This window comes from Vipera ursinii (assembly GCF_947247035.1).
Source record: "Vipera ursinii genome assembly, chromosome: Z".
NCBI lineage: Eukaryota > Metazoa > Chordata > Lepidosauria > Squamata > Viperidae > Vipera > Vipera ursinii.
This window is the reverse complement of record NC_139517.1, coordinates 3,244,253-3,271,671: the sequence shown is the minus strand read 5'-3', so window position 1 is coordinate 3,271,671 and position 27,419 is coordinate 3,244,253. Positions and strand designations below refer to the sequence as shown.

The 27,419-nt window shown below is 45.7% G+C and overlaps 1 protein-coding gene across 1 annotated transcript; it reads left to right on the top strand.

Annotated features, from left to right (window-relative positions):
- Window positions 1-1,537: 1,537 nt before the first annotated feature.
- CPNE6 (copine 6) lies at window positions 1,538-19,079 on the top strand (the record flags this gene model as incomplete). The annotated part of the gene is made up of 15 exons (XM_083377714.1): window positions 1,538-1,690; window positions 2,473-2,661; window positions 3,525-3,599; window positions 4,805-4,879; window positions 7,072-7,155; window positions 8,277-8,366; window positions 9,216-9,314; window positions 12,078-12,164; window positions 12,306-12,365; window positions 16,059-16,192; window positions 16,313-16,367; window positions 16,473-16,524; window positions 17,340-17,473; window positions 17,608-17,841; window positions 18,954-19,079. The coding sequence occupies 15 exons, from the start codon at window positions 1,538-1,540 to the stop codon at window positions 19,077-19,079; spliced, it is 1,647 nt and encodes a 548-aa protein (XP_083233840.1).
- Window positions 19,080-27,419: the final 8,340 nt, after the last annotated feature.

The following is a 27,419-nucleotide window of genomic DNA, read 5'->3' as shown; positions in this document are numbered from 1 at the left end:
ACGTCCCTGAAAATTTGAACCGGGTTCAGAGTGAGCATTTTACGTCCCTGGAAATTTTAACCGGGTTCAGACTGAGCATTTTACGTCCCTGGAAATTTTGACCGGGTTCAGACTGAGCATTTTACGTCCCTGGAAATTTTGACCGGGTTCAGACTGAGCATTTTACGTTCCTGGCAATCTTAACCGGGTTCCTATTGACCATGTTCCATGCCAGGAAATCTTAACTGGGTTCAGACTGAGCATCTTACATCCCTTCAAATCTTAACCGGCTCTTCTCCAGATTGGAAAAGGCATCTTTAAAGATTTTTTTAAAAAAATCTGCTGCTGGAGCATCCTGGATTTGACCTGACTCACATCCCCGGGGGCAGCTGACTCCCCCCCCCCGCCCTGGCTCCGAACCCCCTGTCATAAATCAAAGTCCAGGGAGCTGACTCAGCACCCTGCGGGCTCACAAGTGCAGGTGCCAATGTGGGGATGCCAGCTGGCCTCCCACGGCTTCCTGTCCCGTTGCTGGAGCTGGGAGGACGGTTGCACGGGGCAGGAGTCCCAAGAAGGCCCCCCCCCCGCCTGCCAGGATGCCAGTTCCCAGGCCCATCCAAGCCCCTCTCTCCGTCCCCGGCCGAGGGGGGCTGTGCCCGGCCCCTGGCAGGGGTTGGCATCAATGGGACGCCAGGCTGGGTTTATCCTTTCAAACAGTTGGGTCACCCCTTCCTTCCTTCCTTCCTTCCTTCCTTCCTCCCTCCCTCCCCCTCTTGCTTTCCTCCCTCCCTTCCATTTTTCCTCCTTTCCCTTCTTCCTTGTCTTCTTCCTTCCTGCTCTTTTCTTCCTTCCTCTTTTCCCTTTCCTTCCTTCCTTCCTCCCTTCCTTCCTTCCTTCCCTTCTTTCCTCCCTCCCTTCCATTTTTCCTCCTTTCCCTCCTTCTTCTCTTCTTCCTTCCTGCCTGCTTTCTTTTCTTCCTTCCTCTTTTCCCTTTCCTTCCTCCCTCCCTCCATCCCTTCCCTCCCCTTCCTTTCCTCCCTCCCTTCCATTTTTCTTCCTTTCCCTTCTTCCTTCCTTCCTTCCTTCCTTCCTTTCCTTCCTTCCTTCCTTCCTTCCTTCCTTTCCTCCCTCCCTTCCATTTTTCCCCCTTTCCCTCCTTCCTTCCTTCCTTCTTTCCTTCCTTTCCTCCCTCCCTTCCATTTTTCCTCCTTTCCTTCCTTCTTTCCTTCCTTTCCTCCCTCCCTTCCATTTTTCCTCCTTTCCTTCCTTCCTTCCTTCCTTCCTTCCTTCCTTCCTTCCTTCCTTCCTTCCTTCCTTCCTTCCTTCCCTCTTCCCCTTCCCATCTTAAAATGCTGCAACCCTAACCCTGACACAAATCACTTTAGGACAATGGTTCCCAAGGCAGGCATCTTCTAAAATCTGCTGGATCACTGTTCACATCATCCCCAGCCAGTCAGCCTCTCCCCACAGGGATATCCCACCTCCAGTCCTCCGGCCTGTCCCTCCTTCCCTCTCTCTGTTTCACCCCTCCTCTCCTTCCCTCCTTTTAGCTGCCGTCATGTCTGAAGGGGCCGACTCCCAGCCTGTGGCTTTGGGGGCCTCCCGGGTCGAACTTCGGGTCTCCTGCTGGGGCCTGCCGGACAGAGAAGCCAACATTAAACCCGACCCGAGTCTGATTATTCAGTTGCTCAGCGATGGACAGTGGAACCAGGTACGGCTTTTTAAAAATAAAAAATCTGGGCATCCCCCATGGTGGCTGGGGGATTCTGGGAGCTGAAGTCCACCCATCTTAAAATGTTTCCGTTGTGTTAGAGGAAAGTTGAAGGGCTTAATTGCCGCTTGGAAGTGACTGGGAATATTTCCTCTCTCCCTCCCTTCCTTCCTTCCTTCCTTCCTTCCTTCCTTCCTTCCTTCCTTCCTTCTTCTCTCCCTCCTTTCCATCCTTCCTTCCTTACCTCCCTCCTTTCCTTCCTTCCTCCCTTCCTCTCTCCCTCCTTTCCTTCCTTCCTTCCTTCCTTACCTCCCTCATTTTCTTCCTTCCTCTCTTCCTTCCTTCCTTCCTCTCTCCCTCCTTTCCTTCCTTCCTTACCTCCCTCATTTTCTTCCTTCCTCCCTTCCTTCCTTTCCTTCCTTCCTTCCTCTCTTCCTCACTCCCTCTCTCCCTTCTTCCTCCATCCCCCCCTCCTTCCCTCCTTCATGCTGGCTGGGGAATTCTGGGAGCTGAAGTCCACTTGCCTTAAAGTGGCTAAGGTTGAGAAAGAGCGCTGTTTTGCAAGAATATAAGCATCAGACAACAAAAAATAAAAATAAAAAGAACCCCAGAAATGCGATATTCCGCTTTACAAAAGTGCAGCCAAATCAAACCTCCAATACTTGCCAGAAACATCTTCCGACTTTTCTCCCAAGTAGGATACTCTCTCTGGGCTTCCTCACACGCGTGCACACACACACACACACACACACACACACGCACCCTCTCCTTTCCTTCCCCAGGTGGGGCAGTCAGAAGTCCTGCACGGGTCCCGGAACCCCGTTTTTGCCCACGTCTTCGCCCTGGATTACTTCTTTGAGGAGATGCAGAATCTGAGATTCCAGGTGTTTGACGCTGAGGAACCAGGTGATCCCGAACTTTGCTGTGAGGCTGGGAGGTTGATTGGCCTCACCGAATGCTCCCTCGGGCAGGTAGGAGGGGCCTCTGCCTGTCCATCTGTCCGTCCATCCATCTCACCCACCACCACCCCTCCCTCTCTCTCTCTCTCTCTCTCTCTCTGTCCTTAATCTCTTTCTCGGTCTGTCTGTCTGTCTATCGCCTATTCATCTATCATCTCCCTATGTACGTCCATTTATCAATTGTTTATCATCTGTGTATCACTCAATCTATCATCTATCATTCCTTCTGTCTTGTATCTATCTATCTCTATCTATCTATCTATCTATCTATCTATCTATCTATCTATCTATCTGTCTGTCTATCTATCTGTCTATCTCTCTTTCTATCATTTATCTACCTATCTATCTGCCTTTTATCTATGTGTCTATCAATTATCGATCCATCTTCTATCTATTTATCTATCTATCATCTATCTGCCTTTTATCTATCCATGTCTGTCTCTGTCTGTCTCTCTGTCTATCTCTATCTATCTATCTATCTATCTATCTATCTATCTATCTATCTATCTGCCTTTTATCTATGTGTCTGTCTCTGTCTATCTGTCTGTCTATCTCTCTCTCTCTCTATCTATTATCTATCTATGTCTGTCTGTCTGTCTGTCTGTCTGTCTGTCTGTCTGTCTGTCTATCTATCTATCTATCTATCTATCTATCTATCTAATCTATCTATCTGCCTTTTATCTATGTGTCTCTATCTGTCTATCTATCTCTATCTCTATCTATCCATCTTCTTTCTATCTGTCTATCTGTCTGTCTGTCTGTCTGTCTGTCTGTCTGTCTGTCTATCTATCACCATATTCCTATCTTGCTAGTCATCCATCCATCCATCCATTAATTCATCCATCCAAACATTAATTCTATCTTTTCATCTCCAGATTGTCTCCCAGACCAAGGTTACCAAGCAGCTGGCATTGCTAAATGGAGAGATTTTGGAGAATTCAATCATCACGGTACATAAATCCAGGGGAGGGGGCAGGAGAAAGAGAAATGAGAAATAATCTTAATTTTAGAGAAGGACCAAGGGAGAAACCAAGCATAATTCAGTGGGGGGGGGGGGAAGGCAGGGAACATGGCCTAATGCGAGGAATTGTAGGAGTGATGGAAACAGCATGATCTGATCAGAAACACAATCTGGGTTTCATGTGGTCTAGAACCACGGGTGAAAATTTATTTTAATTGGAAGCTAAGATGCATTGGGACCTTTAAGTCCCATAACAGCTAGGAGAAGCTGACCTTGATCCCACCGGTGTCATCCTCTGGTAATCAACATTTAGCTTTTTTTTTTCCTCAGTGTGCAGCTTGGCTTACTTACAAGAGTTGTCTCTTCTGGCTTTTGAAAACAGGAGAGCAGATTCTTACTGTAATTTTGCAAATATTTTCAACCTGCCTTTCTTGTTCTATCTCATCTGCACCACAACCTTATAAGGTGGCATGGGCTCTGTGCTTCACAGGAAAAATAGGGATTTGAGCTCGTCTCATCTAATGACCGTCAGCTCTTGGTATGCAGGAATTTAAGCCCCAGAGATTTCAAATATAGGGTGGGAGAATTGAATTGATGGGGGATGCTTAGTTAGAATGAGTAATGTCTTTAGAATATATTAAGTTGTTTTAGTGAAATAAATATCAACAAGAAGAGTTTAGTAGTAAAGAGAATACAAATAGTCTCCAATTACAACAATTCGTTTCGGCCATTAAAAGTTACCACAGATCTGGAAAAAAAGAAGCTTACAATCGGTCCTCATACTTATGACCATTGCAGCATCCCCGTGATCACATGATCAAAACTCGGATGCTTGGCAACTGGCCTGTACTTACGACGGCTGCACTGTCCCGGGGTCACGTGATTCCCCATTTGTGACCTTCCCAGCCGGCTTCCAACAAGCCAAGCCAATGAGGGAAAGCTGGATTCGCTTAGCGACCATGCGATTCACTTAACAACTGCAATGATTCGCTTCACAACCAGTGGCAAAATGGCTCACAAATGCAGAGCCCGCCTTACTTCACACTGAGCCTTGCTTAGTGACAGAAATTCCAGCCCCCACTTGCAGTCGTAACTTGAGGACTAGCTGCATGTATTTCAAGAAAAGGGTAGGCAAATTATCTTGGCAGTATTTTGCTGTCTTGAGATGAATTTCTGGGCCATTTTTGTGGGCAGATTGAAGCCGAAGAGGTCTCCCGCACCAACGAGTTTGTCCAACTGGAATTTTCCGGTCAAGAACTGGATGACAAGGTAAGGAAAAATTGAGAAGTGGATGCTAGAGGAATAATATCCAAGGTTGGGGTGTCACAGGACTCTTTGCCTGGGAAGCGAGCTATGTGGCCTAGAAAGTGGCGGCATTTTAAACCAGACATTTACCTCATGATTAATTGCTTTTTAAACAAGGAAGAATAATCTTTAATGAAGAGAAAGACCAGGGGGGAAATGATAACGGTCTTCCAATATTTGAGGGGGCTGCCGCAAAAAAGAGGGGTGCGTGTCAAAGCTATTCTCCAAATCACCTGAGGGCAGGACAAGAAGCAACGGATGGAAACTAACCAAGGAGAGAAGCAACCTGGAACTGAGGAGGAATTTCCTGACAGTTAGAACAATTAACCAGTTAACGACAGTTAGAACCAATTAACCAGTTAACGACAGTTAGAACCAATTAACCAGAACGACCGGCCACCAGAAGCTGTGAATGCTCCAACACTGGAAGTTTTTAGGAAGAGGCTGGACAACCATTTGTCTGAAATGGTATAGGGTTTCCTGCCTGAGCAGGGGGTTGGACTAGATGACCTCCAAGGTCCCTTCCAATTCTGTTATCCCCTCCTCCTTTTTAAGAAGATCTTGGGCAACCATTTGTCTGAAATGGTCTAGGGCAGGGGTAGGCAACCTCGGCTCTTTGATGACTCATGGACTTCAACTCCCAGAATTCCTGAGTCAGCTCAGGAATTCTGGGAGTTGAAGTCCATGAGTCATCAAAGAGCCGAGGTTGCCTACCCCTGGTCTAGGGTCTCCTGCCTGAGCAAGGGGTTGGACTAGAAGACCTCCAAGGTCCCTTCCAACTCCGTTATTCTATTCTCATTCTAAAGTGGGGAGTTAACAGATGCCAGCTGGGGAATTCTGGGAGTTGAAGCCCACCCGTTTTAAAATGGTTAACCCATCATGCTAAGCACTGCCCAGGTTCAGAAACTTTTGTAGATCAGTGTTTTTCGACCTGGAGCCCTTTAAGAGGGGTGGACTTCAACTCCCAGAATTCCCCAGCCAGCATCGCTGGCTGGGGAATTCTGGGAGTTGAAGTCCACCCCTCTTAAAAGGCTCCAGGTCGAAAAACACTGCATGGTTTCGATCCCCTTAAACAGGATTATCAGATAGCAAACGGCTTTTTCTCACCTGTCCATCTTCTCCACCTTCATTTCCACGCCGCCGTGGTTCGTCCAGCCATCTTTTTCCCCCCTTCTTTTCGCAAGTGTTGTGAGCCGCTGATGCGACGGAGCTGCATCCGTTTGTAGATGCCCCATTTAATCTGACAGGCCTTTTTTTTCCCCCTGAGGATTGCCCAGCGAGGCTGGGCTCATTTGGAGAAAACCTGCTCTCTGCAGGATTTTTTAAAAAAATGCATTTTATTTTTCCGCACCGCCGGGTGCAACACGGTGTCCCAGCCCTCCTGAAATGAGCACGACGTGACGCTGGCGTGTGCTTGGCTTTCCCCGACCCCCGAGCAGAGGTACAGGTAGAACTCGACTTAGAACGATTCATTTAGTGACCGTTTGAAGCTGTAACGGCGGCGGAAAAAAAGTGAGCGAGGACCGTTTCTCAGACTTAAGACCCCCGTCAGACCCTTGGCGACGGGCACGTCTTTATGACGGCCCTGGGCTCAAGCAAAGTCCATGGGGAAGCCAGGTTCTCTTCACAACCGTGTGATTAGGGGAACAAGGGCTGCGTTTCACAACGGTGGCAAGCAAGGTCCCGAAACGAGGCAAAGCTGACTTAGCAAGCTTTGCGACAGAAATCTTGGGCTCAAATGTCGTAAGTCGAGGACTACCTGGGAAAAAGGGCAAGGGTGTATTGGAGGACCTTAAAGGACCTCCGTGGGAGAGCAGCTGGTGTGATACCCAATCTGGATTGTTGTAATAATAATAATAATAATAATAATAATAATAATAATAATAATAATAATAATAATAATAATAATAATAATAAAGTTGGAAGGGACCTTGGAGGTCATCTAGTCCAACCTTAATGGTCAGGCAGGAAACCCTATACCATTTCAGGCAAATGGCTGTCCAGTCTCTTCTTAAAAACCTCCAGTGTTGGAGCATTCACCACCTCTGGAGGCTCCCGGGAGTGTCAACCTTATGACTCCTTCGCTGTAGCGCCATGGAGCGTTTCGTGAAAAAATTACTCTCTCTCTTTTTAAAAAAAAAACCCTGTTCCCGCAGGATTTCTTCAGCAAATCCGATCCTTTCCTGGAAATATATAAGATGGGCAGTGGCGAGTCGGAGAATCTGGCCTGGAGGACAGAGGTGAGGATATTATGGGGCCCCTCTGGAGAGTTTGATGGGAGGGATTTTTTTTATATAAAAAAAAACAGTGTGTGTGTGGGGGGGAAATGGAGACATAACAAATTTAAACGGGCTGGAAGGAAGCTGAAAGGCAGCAAGGAGACGCTATGCAAGCCTCTGAGCCGGCTGATCGGTTAACCGGCTATCCGAATGGATACGTTCAATCCTGTTAAGGTTTTAGAATTACGCGTCTTTTATTATTTCAAGGCTTTTAGTGCTGCAAGACGCCCAGCATCGTTTCGAAACGAGATGGCCAGCAAAGAAATGTAATTAAGAAACTAAATAAATAAATAAAATAAACTTAGAGAGAATGACAGACAGACAGACAGATAGACAGATAGACATAGAGAGACATAGATAGATAGAAGATATAGATAGATAGATAGATAGATAGATAGATAGATAGATAGATAGATAGATAGATAGATAGATAGACATAGATAGATAGATAGATAGATAGATAGATAGATAGATAGATAGATAGAGATAGATAGATAGATAGATAGATAGATAGATAGATAGATAGATAGATAGATAGATAGATAGATATAGATAGATAGATAGATAGATAGATATAGACAGACATAGATAGATAGATAGATAGATAGATAGATGATAGATAGATAGATAGATAGATAGATAGATAGATAGATAGACAGAGACATAGATAGATAGATAGATAGATAGATAGAGACAGACAGACAGACACAGATAGATAGATAGATAGATAGATAGATAGATAGATAGATAGATAGATAGAGATAGATAGATACAGACAGAGACAGACAGACAGACAGACAGACAGATAGATAGATAGATAGATAGATAGACAGACAGACATAGATAGACAATAGATAGATAGATAGATAGATAGATAGATAGATAGATAGATAGATAGATAGATAGATAGAGACAGACAGACAGACAGACAGACAGACATAGATAGATAGATAGACAGACAGACACACACACACACACACACACACACACACACACACACATGGTTTAGGGATAAAAAAAATGGCAATTTCTTGGGGTTAACCTTTTTTTGAAAATCTCTCTCCCATCGTTTTGTGCCCTAGGTGGTGAAGAACAACTTGAGCCCTCGCTGGCAACCGTTCCGAATTTCTTTGCAATCGCTGTGCAGTTGTGATCCCGACAGGCCTATACGGGTAGGCTTCTTCCGAGCCGTATTAAAAGAAAGAAAGAAAGAAAATTAAGAGAGGGGGGGATGAATTGAGTGCGGAATATTGATTTCGAAAGTCTTGGCTACATCAAAGCCTTGGTGGAGCAGTGGGCTAATGCCTCCTTAAGTAACACAAGCTGCCTGCCATTGGTGCAGGTTCGAGTCCCACCAGGCTCAAGGTTGACTCAGCCTTCCATCCTTCCGAGGTAGGTAAAATGAGGACCCAGATTGTTGGGGGGCAATAAGCTGACTTTGTAATAATGCCGCTTGGGGTGTGTGTGAAAGCCCTAATAAGCAGGCATATACATAGAATGAAGGCTATTGCTAAGCACATTGATTTGTGCTTAAATTGTAAGCCGCCCTGAGTCTTCAGAGAAGGGCGGGATATAAATGGGATTTTTTTTAAAAAAAGACCGTGGTGGGGAAAAAAAAGTCTGTTTAGTTCTAGACATCAATATAAAAGGATTTAAATCCATGTTTCTTAAACTGGACAAGTTTAAGCCGGGTGGACTTCAATTCCCAGAATTCCCCAGCTGTGCTGGCTGGGGAATTCTGGGAATTGAAGTCCATACAGCCTAAACTTGGCAAGTTGGATAAACACTGCTTTAGATCTGGAAATAATCTCAAATTACAGTGAACAATTAGGAAACCTACGAAGCGATTGAGTAGCAGAACCAATTTTCCAACTGTTTTATTTCTCTGCTCCTGGAGGGGGGAAAAATCCCAGGCAAATTAGGGTCTGCCTGCCTTTTAATTGGATTTTTTCGGAAGGAACCAGGCAGAGCAATTCTCCTCCGTATTTCTGGCTCTGTCACTTGGCCATTTTCTTTTCCAGTGTGTGGTTTACGATCACGACTCCAGTGGGAAACATGATTACATTGGGGAATTCAACACAAGTTTTCAAGAGATGCTGAAGGCGTCTTCCGGAGAAGAGGTAATGGAGAAGGAGACGGAGGGAGGGAGGGAGAAAAAAAGAAAGAGAAAGAGAGAGAAGGAAGGATGGAGGGAAGGAAGGAAAGAAGAGAGGAAGGGAGGAAGGGAGAGGGGAAGGGGCAATGGATCAAAGGTAAGAGGGAGGGAGAGAGGAAAGAAAGAAAAAGGAGAGAGGAAGAAAGGAACGGAGGAAAAGACGGGAGGGAGGGTGGAGGAAGAGAGAAAGGGAGGAAGGAAGGAAGGAAGAAAAAGAAAGAGAAGGAAGGAGGGAAGGAAGGGAGGCAGGGAAGGGGCAATGGATCAAAAGTAAAAGAGGGAGGGAAGGAGGAAGGAAGGAAATGAGGAAGGAAGGAGAGAGGAAGAGAAGGAGGGAGGGAAGGAAGGAAGGAAGAGAGAAAGGGAGGGAGAGGAAGGGATGAATCAAGGTAAGAAAAGGAGGGAAGGAAGGAAGGAAGAAGAGGGAGGAAGGGAGAGAGGAAGGAAGGGATGGATGGATCAAGATTAAAAAAGGGAGCGAGGGAGTGAGGGAAGGAAGGAAGGAAGGAAGGAAGGAAGGAAGGAAGATAGAGAAATAGTGACAAAGAAAGAGGAAGGAAGGAAGGAAGGAAGGAAGGAAGGAAGGAAGGAAGGAAGGAAGGAAGGAAGGAAGATAGAGAAATAGTGACAAAGAAAGAGGAAGGAAGGAAGGAAGGAAGGAAGGAAGGAAGGAAGGAAGGAAGGAAGGAAGGAAGGAGAGGGAGATGGCCAGGTCCACTTGTGTCACTGTGTGGATTTCACTTCCCAGCGTTCCCAACAATGGCCAATATGAGGGGGGTGGGTGGAATTCTGGGCCTGAATTGAAACTCCTCTTCCCCTTAATCTTAATGGACTTTTAAGTGAAATGACTAGAAGTGGATTTTAGCAAACCAAACTCTGCTGTACGTTTTAATGTTCTCTTTTAGCGCTGCAGCCTTTTCCTTCATTTAATTTTTTTAAAAAAGATCTAGCTTTTATCTGCTTATCCACTTCGTTAATTAATTTTTTTTTAAAAAAGCCTGATTTTTTATTATTATTTTTTTTTAAGATGGAAAACTCACTCTGTGAGTTTGGCCCTTGTGAAAGGAGATACTTTAGCAACGCTGTGCTAAAGTTCAGCACTGTGCTAGGTTTGACTTCCAACTTCAGAGTTTTAACACTTGGCCAAGCTCAGAAGAAGATGGGGGGGGAAAAAACAGAAATCTGAAAGAATTAAAATGATGGAAGGACCGTGAATTCGGTGGCTGAGTTTTCACCACCCTTGGGATTGGGGTAAAATAGATCCAGGTAGCCCTTGAATTATGCTTCGGACTGGAATCTCTCCCATAATTTGGTGAGATTGTAAATTTGGATGTGACGGGACTCGATTTTACTACAGCCATTTGCCTGAAATGGTATAGGGTTTCCTGCCTGAGCAGGGGGTTGGACTAGATGACCTCCAAGGTCCCTTCCAACTTCTTCTTCTTCTTCTTCTTCTTCTTCTTCTTCTTCTTCTTCTTATTATTATTATTATTATTATTATTATTATTATTATTATTATTATTATTATTATTATTATTTACCATTTTTACCATAAAGCGAATCACGGGGGTCATTAAGTAAAACATGTGGCCGTTAAACGAATCACATGTTCGTTAAACACGAACAGCTTCCCCCAATGGACTTTTTTTTTTGCTGGCTTTGGCCAGAAAACAGCACAAAAAAAAAAAGGTCACAATTTGCAAGCATGTGACCGCAGGACGCTGCAACTGGTCGTAAACATGAGTCAGTCATATAAAACTTATATAAAACTTATACAAAATGTTCTATAGATGGCCCTTGCCACCAACAAGCTTAGCAAAAATGTTTTAAAAATATGTCAGAGTAATGTTGGAAATCTAAGCATAAGCCAGGTACTTATTATCATAGGTGGTGCACATGTGTTAAAGCAAGGAAATATTGGACAAAAATTCACACATGGTTAGGAAAAAATCTAAGAGAAACACATAGACTACAAACCTATTTTTTTTTAACTAGGTATAATGCCAGAAAAATTTGATAAGCAAAGTACATACTTGATTTTACACATGATAACAGCGACAAGAATTATATTTGCACAATATTGGAAGAACGAAAAAACACCACCAGAAGAAGAAATAATTTTTTAAAAAAATACTAGACTGTGCAGAAACAGACAGAGTTACTTTAAGGTTGAAAGAAAAAGGAGAAACAGAATATTTTCAAAGTTGGGACCTATTTTATCAATGGTTAGAGAAAAGATTTAGGGATTAGGAATTTTATTTGTATTAGTGAATAAGATACTCAGGCAACACGTTTTTGTTGAACGGTTGCTATTGAATTCTGTTTTTAAAAAAATCAATGAAACTTTATAAAATAAATAAATAAAAATAAACGCGAGTCAGTTGCTAAGTGCCCAAATCACAATCATGGGACCCGGGTGGTCGTAAGTGCGAGGACAAGTCATAAAGCATTTTTCCCATGCTGAGTTTGTTTAATAATGGTCGTAAGCCGAGGACTATCTGCATACCATCAGTAATTTATATTGCGGGGGGTGGGGGGAAATTGACCTTTAAGAATTTACATATTTTAGGAAAAACCCTAAATTTTAAAAAGTGTTTTAATGTTGGGGTTACTTGAAAAAAAATTTTAAAAAAATCCCTGCTTTTCCTTATCTGGATCTTCCATCCAGAACAGCAAAAGGCAAAAAAATATGCATTATAACCTCATTTCCTTTTTTTTTTCTTGGCAGGTGAAATGGGAATGTATTAACCCCAAGTATCAAGAAAAGAAGAAACACTACAAAAATTCTGGATATATTGTTCTCACTCAGTGCAAGGTGAGCCTTGTAGCCTTGTGGGGTGTCGGTATGAATATATCGGGCCTCCGAAGAAGAAGAAGAAGAAGAAGCAGAAAGCCAAGATTCTGATGATGGCTAACCGTCGCAGCCCTCAGCCTAACCATCATTGTCTCTCCGCAGATGGAGAAAGTCCACACCTTCCTGGATTACATCATGGGTGGTTTGCAAATCTCCTTCACGGTAAGTTTTAGAATTAAGAATTAAGAGAGAGAGAGGTAGGATCTTTAAGCGGGCTGTTGGCTGTCTATTTATTTGATAGATCGATTGATCACTTGCATGTATTGTTCAACTGTCCCCATTATGATTTAATGCAGGCATTTTGATCCCCTTTTATGACCTTCCCTGCTACGGTTGTTAAGTGCATCACTGCTAAGCGATTATTAAGCGAGTCACACGGTCGTTAAAGGAAACCGGCTTCCCCCATTGACTTGGCTTGTCAGGAAAGGTCGCAAAGGGAGGAATCACGTGACACACACACACACACACCTGGGATGCTGCAACCGACATAAATACGAGTCAGTTGACAAGCGTCCAAATTTTGATCATGTGACCATGTGGGGGGGGGAAAATGCTGCGACGGTCGTTAAGTGTGAAAAATGGTCGTAAGTCACTTTTTTCACTGCCGTTGTCCCTTTGGACAGTTGCTGAATGAGGACTGTCATCATCAAAGGGCCAAGTTGGAAGACCCTTGCTGTAGTATTAGGTTTTCTTTGGTACATTTGTCCAGATCTGGAGTAAACCTCAAGTAGAATTGGGTATGTGTAGTTTAATGAAGAGAAGGGTGAGGGGGGAACATGATAGCAGTGTTCCAGTATCTCAGGGGCTGCCCCAAAGAAGAGGTAGTCAAGCCATTCTCCAGAGCGCCTGAAGGCAGGACAAGAAGCAACGGATGGAAACTAGTCAAGGAGAGAAGCAACCTGGAACTGAGGAGAAACTTTCTGACAGTGAGAACAATTAACCAGTGGAACAACCTGCCTCCAGAAGCGGTGAATGCTCCAACACTGGAGGTTTTTAAGAAGAGACTGGACAGCCATTTGTCTGAAATGGTATAGGGTTTCCTGCCTTATCAGGGGGTTGGACTAGATGACCTCCAAGGTCCCTTCCAACTACTACTTCTTCTTCTTCTTCTTCTTCTTCTTCTTCTTCTTCTTATTATTATTATTATTATTATTATTATTATTATTATTATTATTAATAACACAACCAACCCTCCATCCCACCACACTATGTGATCCAACTACACCACACACCGGCCTCCCAAGTCAATTCTGCATAAGATTATGTCCCATTTAAAAGCCTAACAGCCCACGGATAAAAGCTATTTTTCAGCCTGTTGGTATGGCTGGCTATATTCCTATATCTCCTACCGGATGGGAGGAGAGTAAAGAGATACCGTCCAGGGTGTGAGTCATCCCTGAGAATCTTCCTCACTCTTCCAAGGCAGCGAGCCCTGGCGAGGTCATCCAGTGGTGTCAGGGAACAGCCCACGATGTCTTGTGCTGTGCTCACTACCCTCTGTAATACTTTTCTATCCACGGCTGTCAGACCAGCATACCAAACCACAATACCGTACGAGAGGACGCTCTCTATAGTAGACCGGTAAAAGAGAGTCATTAGCCGTTGTTCTACCCTGTTCTTCCGCAAGACCCTAAGAAAGTGAAGCCTCTGTTGGGCCTTTCTAGCCACCTGAGTTGTGTTAACTTTCCAGGTCAGATCTTCACAGAGGTAGACTCCCAGAAATTTAAAGGAGGAAACTCTCTCCACACAGTCCTCCCCGATGTAAAGTGGGGCAGGTTCCTCCTTTTTTCTCCGGAAGTCTAACACCATCTCTTTCGTCTTGCCGATGTTTAGGTGCAAGTTGTTGTTACTATTATTAGTAGTTCCCTTAGATCTGGATCTGTTTGGCCCTAACCTATCAATCAATCAATCAATCAGAATAGATCTGGAAGGGACCTTGGAGGTCTTCTAGTCCAGCCCCCTGCTCAAGCAGGAGACCCTAGACCATTTTGATCAATCGATCAATAATCAATCAGAATAGAGCTGGAAGGCACCTTGGAGGTCTTCTAGTCCAGCCCCCTGCTCAAGCAGGAGACCCTATACCATCTCAGACAAATGATTGTCTAGTCTCTTCTTAAAAACTTCCAGTGTTGGAGTATTCACCGCTTCTGGAATACTGCTATCATGTCGTCCCCCCCTCCAAGTCCTTCTTTTGTCTAGACTGGCCAAACCCAAATCCTGCAACCGTCCTTCCGATGTTTTAGTCTCCAGGCATTTAAAATAATCTTACTTGCTCCTCAATGCACTTTTTACCAAAGACTCAACATCTTTTTTTTTTTTTTGCGACGTGGGGACCAAAACTGGATGCAGGATTCCAGGTGTGGCCTTACTAAAGGCTTTGTAAAGTGGTGCTAACGCTTCGTGTGATTTTGATCCTATGCCTCTGTTTATACAAGCAAGAGCCTTGGTGGAGCAGTGGGCTAATGCCTCCTTAAGTAACACCAGCTGTTTGCAATTAGTGCAAGTTCGAGTCCCACCAGGCTCAAGGTTGACTCAGCCTTCCCATCCTTCCGAGGTAGGTAAAATGAGGACCCAGATTGTTGGGGGCAATTAAGCTGACTTTGTAAAAATGCCGCTGGGGGGTGGGTGGGCGAAAGCCCTACTAAGCAGGCATATACATAGAATGAAGGCTATTGCTAAGCACATTGATTTGTGCTTCTTAGATTGTAAGCCGCACTGAGTCTTCAGAGAAGGGCGGGATATAAATGGGATTAAAAAAAAAGTGTTGAAGGAAAAGTCTTCATCATGGTCCAGTCCAAGCACGGCGACTAATTTAGAAAGATGGTTGCAGTTTAGCGAAAGAGGAGAGGCAGACAGGAAGATGGCTCTCGTTGAAAAAAGAGGGTGAACACATGTAGGGAGTGGGTTTTTATACCCTCTGGAGCCTTTTGTTTGGAGCTGCTTCCTGTTCCTGTTGGAGGCTATTTCTTGTGTCATGTATTTTGACCTGGGTCCCTTTGGCCTCTGTCCTGTCCTGTCTTAAAAGTTTGGGTGGGGTATGTAGATTTTAAGGGATGTGGTGGCTCAGTGGGTTAGGACGCTGAGCTTGTCGATCAGAAAGTCGGCAGTTTGGCGGGTCGAATCCCGAGTGCCGCGTAGCAGAGTGAGCACCTGTTACTCGTCCCAGCTTCTGCCAACCTAGCAGTTCGAAAGCACGTAAAAATGCAAGTAGAAAAATAGGGACCACTCCGGTGGGAAGGTAACAGCGTTCCGTGCGCCTTTGGCGTCTAGTCATGCCGGCCACATGACCACGGAGACGTCCTCGGACAAGCGCCGGCTCTTCGGCTTTGAAACGGAGATGAGCACCGGCCCCTAGAGTCGGAAACGACTAGCACGCATGTGCAGGGGAACCTTTACCTTTACCTATGTAGATTTTAGGTGTCTTTGTCTTCTTAATCTTCTAGCTGGAGAGCTCCAACCTTCCTGAATGGATGATCACATCTGCATTTCTACAGATCTGGTTTCTGCTTGGGGGAGGGAGACTTGGGGCTATTAAGAAAAACTGGGCACGCTTTTTTGCCTCTTTGAGGAAATATATTTTTCTGCCCTTTTAATACTTCCTTCTCTGGTGGGGGGGGGACTGACTTCCCACACCAGAATTGTGTTAGCTTTTCTGGCTGCCGCCCGTTTAACACTCACAAACACTCCTAACAATGAGCTAAGATTCCTCCAGCTTCTCTTTTCAGATTCCCAGCAACTTTTGCTCAGAGAGCTTTGCGCCTTAAATGAGTATCGGAAAATTCTCAAGACGCCTGGTACGAATCCGGTGCTCTAACCACTAGGCTACACCGCTGGCTCCCTCTCTCCCTTGCCCAGGTAGCCATTGACTTCACAGCCTCCAACGGGGACCCCAGAAGTGAACATTCGCTCCATTTCATCAGCCCCCGAGAGCCGAACGAATACCTGAAAACTTTGTCATCCGTGGGCGAAATCTGCCAGGACTACGACAGGTACGGGATAGGTGTGCGCCTGGCACCTCGAAACTACAACTCCCAGAATCCCCCTGCCACCTGTCCGGATGGAAAACTGAAACAGTGTGGTTTTTTTTTTGTTTTTTGTTTGTCTTCCAGCGATAAACGGTTCCCGGCCTTTGGCTTCGGAGCGAGAATCCCTCCCGATTTCGAGGTAAGAATCCTGAGACCTGATTAAACTGAATCGTTTTCCCCCCGCTTTTGTGCTCCGGGTTCGAATCCTTGTTCCTGTTTGCTTTTGTTTTGTTCCTTCGGACAGGTGTCTCACGATTTCGCCATCAACTTTGATCCAGAGAACCCCGAATGTGAAAGTAAGGAAGAATTATGATTTTTCAGTGGAATTGCTGGTGCTTTTTTTTTTTAAAGAAAGATTTGGGGGATTGAAAACTCAGGCAATAATAGAGTCACTTGATGGAGTTGGAAGGAAGGAAGGAAGGAAGGAAGGAAGGAAGGAAGGAAGGAAGGAAGGAAGGAAGGAAGGAAGGGAGGGAGGGAGGGAGGGAGGGGAGAATTTTAAAAAGAGGAAATAGGGAGGGAGGGAGGGAGGGAGGGATGGAGGAAGGAAGGAAAAGGAGAATTTTAAAAGGAAATATTAAGGGAGGGAGGGAGGGAGGAAGGAAGGAAGGAAGGAAGGAAGGAAGGAAGGAAGGAAGGAAGGAAGGAAGGAAGGAAGGAAGGAAGGAAGGAAGGAAAAGGAGAATTTTAAAAAGAGGAAATATTAAGGGAGGGAGGAAGGAAGGAAAAGGAGAATTTTAAAAGGAAATATTAAGGGAGGGAGGGAGGAAAGAAGGAAGGAAGGAATTTGTGGGAAAGGAAAAGGAGAATTTTAAAAAGGAAATAGGGAGGGAGAGAGAGAGAGAGAGAGAGAAAGAAAGAAAGAAAGAAAGAAAGAAAGAAAGAAAGAAAGAAAGATTTTATTGTCACTTTAAACGTACGCTCATCAGCCTACATTAAAAGGAGCTTTTGTTTCCTACAGCTCTCAGAGAGTTACCCCCCCAAACACAACCTGCATAAACGTGACAAAAATAAAACAAATTATGCACATAGCCACACTCGCATGCACACACACACGTGGCCCAGAGAAACCACCCGGCCTGCAGTCTCGCTTTCTTTCCTTCCCTGGCAGAGATTCTGGGCGTGATCGAGGCTTACAAGCGCTGCCTGCCCCAGATCGAGCTCTACGGCCCCACCAACGTGGCCCCCATCATCGGCAAGGTGGCCGGGCCTGCAGCCGAGGAGGAAAAAAGTGGCATGCCCACGGTACGGGAGGGGGGGGAGGAAACACCTGAGACCCCCCCTCCCCTCCTGCCAAAGAGCCAGGGGAGGGTGTGTCTCGCCTGGTGTCCCCCTCCTGGCTCTTGATACCCTCTCCGCCCCGTCCCCCTCTTTTGCAGAAGTACCGGGTGCTGCTCATCCTGACCGACGGGGTGGTGAGCGACATGCCCGAGGCCTGCGACGCCGTGGTGCGGGCCTCCCGTCTGCCTCTCTCCATCATCATCGTGGGCATCGGGAACGCCGACTTCTCCGACATGCGGGAGCTGAACGGGGACCGAGGGATGCTGGAGACGGAGGAAGGCAGGGCGGTGCGGGACATCGTGCAGTTTGTGCCCGTCAGGGAGTTCAAGAAGGTGAGGGGGGTGGGTGGGTGCCAGGCTCTGCCAGGCTCTGCTTTCGGGGGGTGGGTGGGGTGTGTGAGGGAGCTGGAAGACACCGGCCCTCAGGAGGGGGTCAAGGGCCGCTTTGGGCCTTGAATGTCTGCCTAGACTTCTTTCTCAGTTTGTCCCTTCCTTCCTTCCTTCTCTCTGTCACCTTCCTTTCTTCCTCGTCTTCTTCCTTCCCTCCCTCCCTCCTTTACCTTTCCTTCCTTTTCCTACTTCCTTCTTTCCTACCTCCCTCCTTCCCTTCTTTCACCTCGTCTCCTTCCTTCTCTGTCACCTTCCTCCCTTCCTTCCTTCTCCGTCGTCTTCCTTCCCTGCTCCTTCCATTCCTTCCTTCCTTCCTTCTTTCCTTCCTCCCTCCCTCCTTTATCTTTCCTTCCTTTTTTCTACTTCCTTCCCCGTTCCCTCGCTGCCTTCCCTCACCTTCCCTCCTTGCTTCCTTCCCACCTTTTCTCTGCCACTTTCCCCCATTCCTTCCTTCTCTGTCTTCCTCTCATCCTCCCTCCCTTCCTTTCTTCTACCACTCTCCTTCTTCCTTCCTTCCTTCCTTCCTTCCTTCCTTCCTTCCTCCCTCCCACCCTTCCTTTACCTTTCCTTCCTTTTTTCTACTCCCTTCCTCGGTCCCTCACTCCCTTCCTTCACCTTGTTTCCTTCCTTCCTTCCTTCCTTCCTTCCTTCCTTCCTTCCTTCCTTCCTTCCTTCCTTCCTTCTTTCCTTCCTTCTTTCCTCCCACCCTCCTTTACCTTTCCTTACTTTTTTCTACTTCCTTCCTCGGTCCCTCACTCCCTTCACCTTGTCTCCTTCCTTCCTTCCTTCCTTCCTTCCTTCCTTCCTTCCTTCCTTCCTTCCTTCCTTCCTCCCTCCCTCCTATATCTTTCCTTCCTTTTTTCTACTCCCTTCCTCGGTCCCTCACTCCCTCCCTTCACCTTGTCTCCTTCCTTCCTTCCTTCCTTCCTTCCTTCCTTCCTTCCTTCCTTCCTTCCTTCCTTCCTCCCTCCCTCCTTCCCTCCCTCCCTCCCTTCCTTCCTTCTCTCATTCTTTCCTCCCTCCCCCCTCCCCCCTCTTCTTTCTTTTCCTCCCAGGCCCCCCCCAACGCTCTCGCCAGGACCGTTTTGGCTGAAGTCCCCAAACAGGTGGTGGAATATTACGGGAGCAAGGGAATCCCCCCTGGGACGCAGAGGTCCTCCTCTTCTCCACTGCCCCAGTGAGAGAGAGACACCCCCCCAAGCACCCCCCCCAGCCCCTCTGGGCATGGTCTGCCCAGCATCTGAATGTGAGTGTCGAAAGCAGTGTCGCTCAGACTTGGCAACTGGCCAAGAAGCTGGTTTTGGGGTGCCTGGGGTGAGGGATGAGGTGGAGATGTAATTGTGAGTGGGCAGCGATGGGGGAAAAAAAATAGGTGAGAATTAGCGAAAACGAAGGCCGAGGGCTGCGCCAACTCTAGAAGGCCCGCTAGCTTAAGCCTCTTGGAATGATGCGGACTTCAACGCCCAGCATTCCGAGCGGCACAGCTCGGAATGCTGGGAATTGCAGTTTTTCCCCCCCCCTCCCCTGGAAGGGAAAGCAGAGTCCCGCACCACCATTTTGAGCCTGGTCTGTTGGTTTTTGCTCAGAAAAACATGGGGAAAATGGGCAAATCGCCTCAGAAGAGGGCAGGAGGGCAACCGCCAGGAGGCGAATCCCAAACAGGGGACTCCTGGGCACTCCAGAGGTCATCTGTGCAGCTCTTTTGTGCGAGCACTTGGGTGTAGGGTTAGTAGTGGGTTGCGTGAAGCAGGAGATTGGTGGGTTGTGTGAACCCACAACAAGCCTGAGGCAAATCTAAGACAGAAGACACTTTGGGGGACTCCTGGGGACTCCAGAGATCATCTGTACAGCTTTGCCAGCTGCAAGAACCTAGGTGTAGTAGGGTTAGTGTGTCAGCGGATTTGTAGGTTGCGTTAGCTGGCAGAAGGGCAACAGCCCTGGGGCGAATGCAAAACAGAAGACACTTACAGACTCCAGAACCTGAATGTAGGGTTAGGGGGCGGGTTGTGTGAACCAGCAGATTTTGTGAGTTGTGTGAACCAGCGGGAGGGCAACGGGCATGAGGCAAATCCAAAACAGAAGACTCCTGGGGACTCCCGGGGCCAGCTTTCCCACAACTGCATGAACCTGAGTGTAGGTTTAGTCAATCGTTGTGTGAACTGGCAGATTTGTGGGTCAAATCTGCCAGTTCACACAACCCACTAAGCCTACATCCAGCTTCTGGCAGTTGTGGGAAAGCTGAGTTGTGTGAACCAGCAGGAGGGCAACAGGCATGAGGCAAATCCTAAACCAGGGGTAGGCCACCTTGGCTCTTTCATGACTCGTGGACTTCAACTCCCAGAATTCCTGAGCCGGCCACGCTGAGGAGAAAAGGGAGAGATTTCCAAGCTGAGCCAAGCTGGCTGAGGAATTCTGGGAGTTGAAGTCCACGAGTCATAAAAGAGCCAAGGTTGCCTACCCCTGTCCTAAAGAGAAGTCTCTTGGGGATTCCAGAGGTGATCTGTGCAGCTTTCCCACAACTGCAAGAACCCGGGTGTATAGGGTTAATGGGTTGTGTGAACCAGCAGATTTTGCAACGGGGTTTGTTGTGCATCAATTTATTTATTCTCTCTCTCTCTCTCTCTCTCTCTCTCTCTGGCCCAGGTGCCTGTTACTCTTTCCCCACACCTCCGTCTTCCAGCCTCTGGTCCCTTTGGAAAACTACACCGACCCCTTCGTGTGGGAGAAAGAGAGAAAGCGAACGGGGAGCTGTCTTCCTCATCTGTGGCTCCAGGGCTTCAAACACGACTCAGGACGCCAGCTGGCACCACGGGCATCGGGCACCCCCTTCCCCAAGTGTTCTCCCTTCTCTGCCTTCCCTGCTCTTAGCCTGACCCCCACCCCACCCCCCCCAATAGCTTGCCGGGGTGAACCCCCATATCCTTTAATAAACACCGTGAAATCCTCCTGAGATTCTTGAGTCTTTCCTGTCCTTGCCATATCTCCAAGACGGTACGATACGACTGGTTTTCTTTTCAAACGGGTAGTCCTCAACTTACAATCGTCCATTGCGCAACTGTTCAAAGTTGCAGCGGCGCTGAAAAAAAGTGATTTACGGGCGGTCCTCGCACTTACGACCAGTCCTCATGCTTACGACCATCGCAGCATTTTCTCCCCTCCCCAGAGGCACACGAGCATAATCCAGGCATTTGGCAACTGGCGTGCATTTACGAGGGTTGCAGGGTCCCGAGGTTGTACAACCGCCGTTGGGGACCTTTCCCAACCGGCAAAGGGTGGGGGGAGAGCTAGATTCGCGTAACGACCACAGGATTCACTTAAGGACCGTGGCGATTTGCTGAAGAACGGTAGCAGTACAGGTTATAAAATCTAGGTGCAAGTCATTTAAGGGTAAACTGTGGTGGTAAACTGAGGATTACCTGTATGTGAAAAAATACTGATTATTGCTCAGGGGAAAAAATAATAATTCATTTTCACTGGTAGAAATTTTCAGTGCCATAGCCAGGACTTTTATTCTCAAATTTGGATGTTGATTTTGAAGGAGGAGTGTAAGACAGTGGTGAAATGTTAATAAGGGTGTGAAATATACAATCCTGGGTTGTATAAACAGAGGCATAGAAGCAAGATCACACAAAGTATTAATACTGCTTTATAAAACCCCGGTGAGGCCACACCTGGAATATTGCAGCCAATTTTGTTCACCATATCACAAAAAAGACGTTGAGAGTTTGGAAAAAAAAAGTTCAGAGAAGAGCAGCTAGGATGATTCAAGGCCTGGAGACCAAAACATACGAAGGACGGCTGTGGGATTTGGGCTTGGCTAGTCTAAAGAAAAAAAAGAAATAGTGGAGACATGATAGCAGTCTTCCAGGATCTAAGGGGCTCCATCACTGGAGATTTTTAAGAAGAGACTAGACATTCACCTGTCTGAGATGGTATAGGTTCTCCTGCTTGAGCAGGGGGCTGGACTAGAAGACCTCTAAGGTCCCTTCCAGCTCCTATTCTATTCTATTCTATTCTATTCTATTCTATTCTATTCTATTCTATTCTATTCTATTCTATTCTAAATTCAGAAACAGGCTAAGTTGGTTAGTTCATCCTTAACACTGTCCATGATCTGAAGCAGTACGGATCACTGCTTCTCAACTTTAAGATGGGTGGAGTTCAACTGAGAGAGAGAGAGTGAGAGAGAGAGAGAGAAAGAAGGAAGGAAGGAAGGAAGGAAGGAAGGAAGGAAGGAAGGAAGGAAAAGAAAGAGAAAGAAAAAGAGAAAGAGAAAGGAAGGAAGGAAGGAAGGAAGGAAGGAAAAGAAAGAGAAAGAAAAAGAGAAAGAAAGAAAAAGAAAGGAAGGAAGGAAGGAAAAGAGAAAGAGAAAGAAAGAGAAAAAGAAAAAGAAAGAGAAAGGAAGGAAGGAAGAAAGGAAAGGAAGGAAAGAAAGAAGAAAAAAGAATGAAAGAAGAAAAGAATGAAAGAAAAAGGAAAAGAAAGAAAAAAGAAAAACTCAAGTCAAGTGACTGGTCAGAGACGACATTAAGAATAATGAGATTTTGGTGCGCCTAATTTAGCAACGATATGACAAGTTGGTGTGTCTGGTTGTGCAGGACCAGCTCGAAACCATAATCTATGCCAACATTTGACATCTCAGCTTGTCCTTCGTTACTGGTGCTCAACCCTACGTGGCAATTCCTCTGAGCATATGCAGAAGGGATCCTGCTCCCTCCTCGGTGGCCACCCATCCTAAGCACACCTCACCCACAGGACCACAAGCTGGAAAAACCTAAAACACACAAAAAAAATTGCAGCCAGCTGTTGATGCTAACCACACAGGTTTTTTTCTTGCGCAGCTCAAAGGCCAATTGGGGTAATCTTGCGGTGTTTTGTCCTTCCTTGCAAACCATTTCCTGTGGTTTCCTGCTCTCCTTTTGCGGGCGTCCCCTTGCATTTCATTTATGACAGTTGTTCAAAAGCGCTATTAATCGGGGTGGTTGTGTTGGCACGGGGAAGATACAGGTGCGAGAACTCAAAAGAGCAAGGCATTGTGGGTACCGAATCCACGGAGAGGGAAGACCATGCTTCTCGCCGACAGACTCGTTTCAAACTCCCTTTTAAGAAATATAACCCGGTTAGCCCATCTTTCTAAACACCGCCCATGTTCAGCAACGTTACACATCCGTATTTCTCAACCTTGGGAACTTAAAATGGGTGGACGTCAACTCCCAGAATTCCCCAGCCAGAGTTGAAGTCCACCCATCTTAAAATGGCTAAGGTTGCTAATCCCTTATGCTGGTTAGGGAATTCTGGGAGTTTAAATCCACCCATCTTAAAATTGATAATATTCCTATCCGCCATGCTGGCTGGGGAATTCTGGGAGTTGAAGTCCAGCTACCTTAACATTGCTAAGGTTGCGAACCGCCATGCTGCTTGCGGAATTCTGGGAATTGAAGTCCACCCACCTTAAAATGGATAAAGTTCCTAAACGCCATGTTGGCTGTGGAATTCTGGGAGTTGAAGTCCACCCACCTTAAAATTGTTAAAGAGTTGCTAACCACCCTGGTAGCTTGGGAATTCTGGGAGTTGAAGTCCACCCACCTTAACGTTGCTAAGGTTGCTAAGTGCCATGCTGGCTGGGGAATTCTGGGAGTTGAAGTCCACCCATCTTGAAGTCCCCAAGGTGGAGAAACACTGCCCTGGATAATGGCTCGCAAAGCTCACCGTGATGAAATTAAGCACAATCCAGCTACATCATCAACCTTTTCCCCAGCCGGTTAGGCCTGTCCTGCTTGGCCAAGCTTGTTCCCTGCTTCCCGCCACTCATCTGGAGTCTGGGCCAAAATGGGCCAGCGTATCAGCTCACCGGCCAGCTCAGCAGAAAAGGCCACACTGATTACGGAGGAGTTTTCCCCTTTTGGCACAAATTGCTTTGCTGACTTCTTTGATGGAGAAGCTGCTTATCCAGCAGATGTCTTCCCAAGCAAAGCCAGCCTCTGTGTGTGTGTGTGTGTGTGTGTGTGTGTGTGTGATTGTGGCTGTGCCAGAAGAATCCCAGAAGCAGATGGTAGCCTTCAGGGAAATAAGTTTGCTGGACCTTCATCATTCGTCATTTCTTTTTGGGAGCGAGGGAGGGAAGGAGGGAGGAAGGAAGGAAGGAGGACGAAAGGGAGGGAATGAATTAGAGGGAGGGAAAAAGGAAGGAAGGAAGGGAAGGACAGAAGGAAGACAGAAGAAGGAAGGAAAAAAAGGAAAGAAGGGAAGGAAGGAGGGAGGGAGGGGAAAGGAGGGAGGGAAGAATAGAATAGAATAGAATAGAATAGAATAGAATAGAATAGAATAGAATAGAATAGAATAGAATAGAATAGAATAGAATAGAATAGAATAATAGAATAGAATAGAATAATAGAATAGAATAGAATAGAATAGAATAGAATAGAATAATAGAATAGAATAGAATAGAATAGAATAGAATAGAATAGAATAGAATAGAATAGAATAGAATAGAATAATAGAATAGAATAGAATAGAATAGAATAGAATAGAATAATAGAATAGAATAGAATAGAATAGAACAGAACAGAATAGAATAGAATAGAATAGAATAGAATAGAATAGAATAGAATAGAATAGAATAGAAATAGGAACAGAAACAAGAACAAGAATAGAATAGAAATAGGAATAGGAATAAGAATAGAATAGAATAGAATAGAATAGAATAGAATAGAATAGAATAGAATAGAATAGAATAGAATAGAATAGAATAGAATAGAATAGAACAGAATAATAGAATAGAATAGAATAGAATAGAATAGAATAGAATAGAATAGAATAGAATAGAATAGAATAGAATAGAATAGAATAGAATAGAATAGAATAGAAATAGGAACAGAAACAAGAACAAGAATAGAATAGAAATAGGAATACGAATAGGAATAGGAATAAGAATAGAATAGAATAGAATAGAATAGAATAGAATAGAATAGAATAGAATAGAATAGAAATAGGAACAGAAACAAGAACAAGAATAGAATAGAAATAGGAATAGGAATAGGAATAAGAATAGAATAGAATAGAATAGAATAGAATAGAATAGAATAGAATAGAATAGAATAGAATAGAATAGAATAGAATAGAATAGAATAGAATAGAAATAGAAGAGAATACAACAGAACAGAATGGAATAGAATAATAAAATAAGGAATGGAATGGAGTGGAATGGAATGGAACGGAATGGAACGGAACAGAACGGAACGGAACAGAACGGAACAGAACAGAACAGAACAGAATAGAATCAACGTTGGAAGGGACCTTGGAGGTCTTCTAGTCCAACCCCCTGCTCAGGTCAGAAACCCTATTTCAGACAAATTGTTGTCCAATCTCTTCTTAAAAGCTTCCAATGTTGGAGCACCCACAACTTCTGGAGGCAAGTAGTTCCACTGGTTAATTGTTCTAACTGTCAGGAAATTTCTCCTTAGTTCTAGGTTGCTTCTCTCCTTGGTTAGTTTCCATCCGTTGCTTCTTGTCCGGCCCTCAGGTGCCCTGGAGAACAGCTTGACTCCCTCTTCTTTGTAGAAGCCCCCTCAAATATTGAAGCAATACTATCATGTCACCCCTCGTCCTTCTCTTCATTAAGCTAGACCTACCCAGTTCTATGGTCTTCCCAGTTGCAATGTATGGCAGTGAAAGCTGGACCATAAGAAAGGCTGAGCGCCAAAGAATGGAGGCCTTTGAACTCTGGTGCTGGAGAAGACTCCTGTGAGTCCCTTGGACTGCAAGGCGATCAAACCGGTCAGTCCTAGAGGAGATCAACCTTGACTGGTCTTTAGAAGGCCAGATCCTGAAGTTGAAACTCAAATCCTTTGGCCACCTAATGAGAAGGAAGGACTCACTGGAGAAGAGCCTAAGGCTGGGAAAGATTGAGGGCAAGAGAAGAAGGGGACGACAGAGAACGAGGTGGCTGGATGGAGTCCCTGAAGCAGGAGGCGTGAGCTTAAATGGACTCCAGAAGATGGTGGAGGACAGGAAGGCCTGGAGGAACCTTGTCCATGGGGTCGCGATGGGTCGGACACGACTTTGCAGCTAACAACAACAACCACCCAATTCCTGCAACCGTACTTTGTATGTTTTAGCCTCCAGTCCCCCGATCAACTTTGTTTGCCCTTCTCTGCACTCTTGCCAGAGTCTCAGCACCTTTTTTATCTTGGGCTGACCAAAATTCGATGCCGTATTCCAAGTGTGGCCTTACTAAGGCTTTGTTAAAGCGGTACGAGAACTTCACGTGCTCTTGATTCCATCCCTCTGTTAATGCAGCCTAGGACTGCAGTTGGCTTTTTCCGCCTGTGCAATCACGCAAGGCCCCCATCCCTGGTGCATTAAGCTATTTAGCGCTGATGGGCCTCCCCATCCATTCAGCGATGGCAGCGTACTTTCGTCAACTCATAAATAATATAGATCAGTTCCATAATGCTTGCCTCTGGGGGATGAAGCAGAGAGCGTGTCCACAAGCTATTGTTGGTAAGGTTTCCACAGCGAGGAAATCTTACAAGCAAGGCAAAAGATTTGGGTCTCTCCTCCTCCTCCCCCTCACCCTCCTCCTCCTTTTTAAAAAGAGAACAGACAGCCACTTGTTTGAAATGGTCTATGTTCTCCTGCTCGAGCAGTGGGGTTGGACTAGAAGACCTCCGAGGTCCCTTCCAGCTCTATTCTGATTCTGATTCTGAATTGTTGTTAAATTAGGAACAGGGTTTGTTAGGTGAATGCAGCTCCCCCATTGCCTTTGCTTGTCTCAAGGTTATCAAAGGGGATCACGGGAGGGAGGGAGGGAGGAAAAGAAAGAAGGAAAGGAAAGAGGGAGAGAGAAAGAAAGAAGAATAGAGGGAGGGGAGATCCTGGAGAGAAAGCGAGAAGGAAGGGAAAGAAAGAAGGAAAGAAGGAAAGAAGGAAAGGAAAGAGAGAGAGAGAGAAAGAAAGAAGAATAGAGGGAGGGGAGATCATGGAGAGAAAGCGAGAAGGAAGAGAAAGAAAGAGAGAGAAGGGAGAGGGAGAGAAAGAAGGAAAGAAGGAAAGGAAAGAGAGAGGAAGAAAGAATAGAGGGAGGGGAAGATCATGGAGAGAAAGCGAGAAGGAAGGGAAAGAAAGAGAAGGAAAGAAGGAAAGAAGGAAAGGAAAGAGAGAGAGAGAAAGAAAGAAAGAAGAATAGAGGGAGGGGAGATCATGGAGAGAAAGCGAGAAGGAAGAGAAAGAAAGAGAAGGAAAGAAGGAAAGAAGGAAAGGAAAGAGAGAGGAAGAAAGAAGAATAGAGAGAAGGGAAGATCATGAAGAGAAAGCGAGAAGGAAGAGAAAGAAAGAGAAGGAAAGAAGGAAAGGAAAGAGAGAGGAAGAAAGAAGAATAGAGGGAGGGGAAGATCATGGAGAGAAAGCGAGAAGGAAGAGAAAGAAAGAAAGAGAAGGGAAAGAAAGAGAAGGAAAGAGAAGGAAAGAAGGAAAGAAGGAAAGGAAAGAGAGAGAGAGAAAGAAAGAAAGAAGAATAGAGG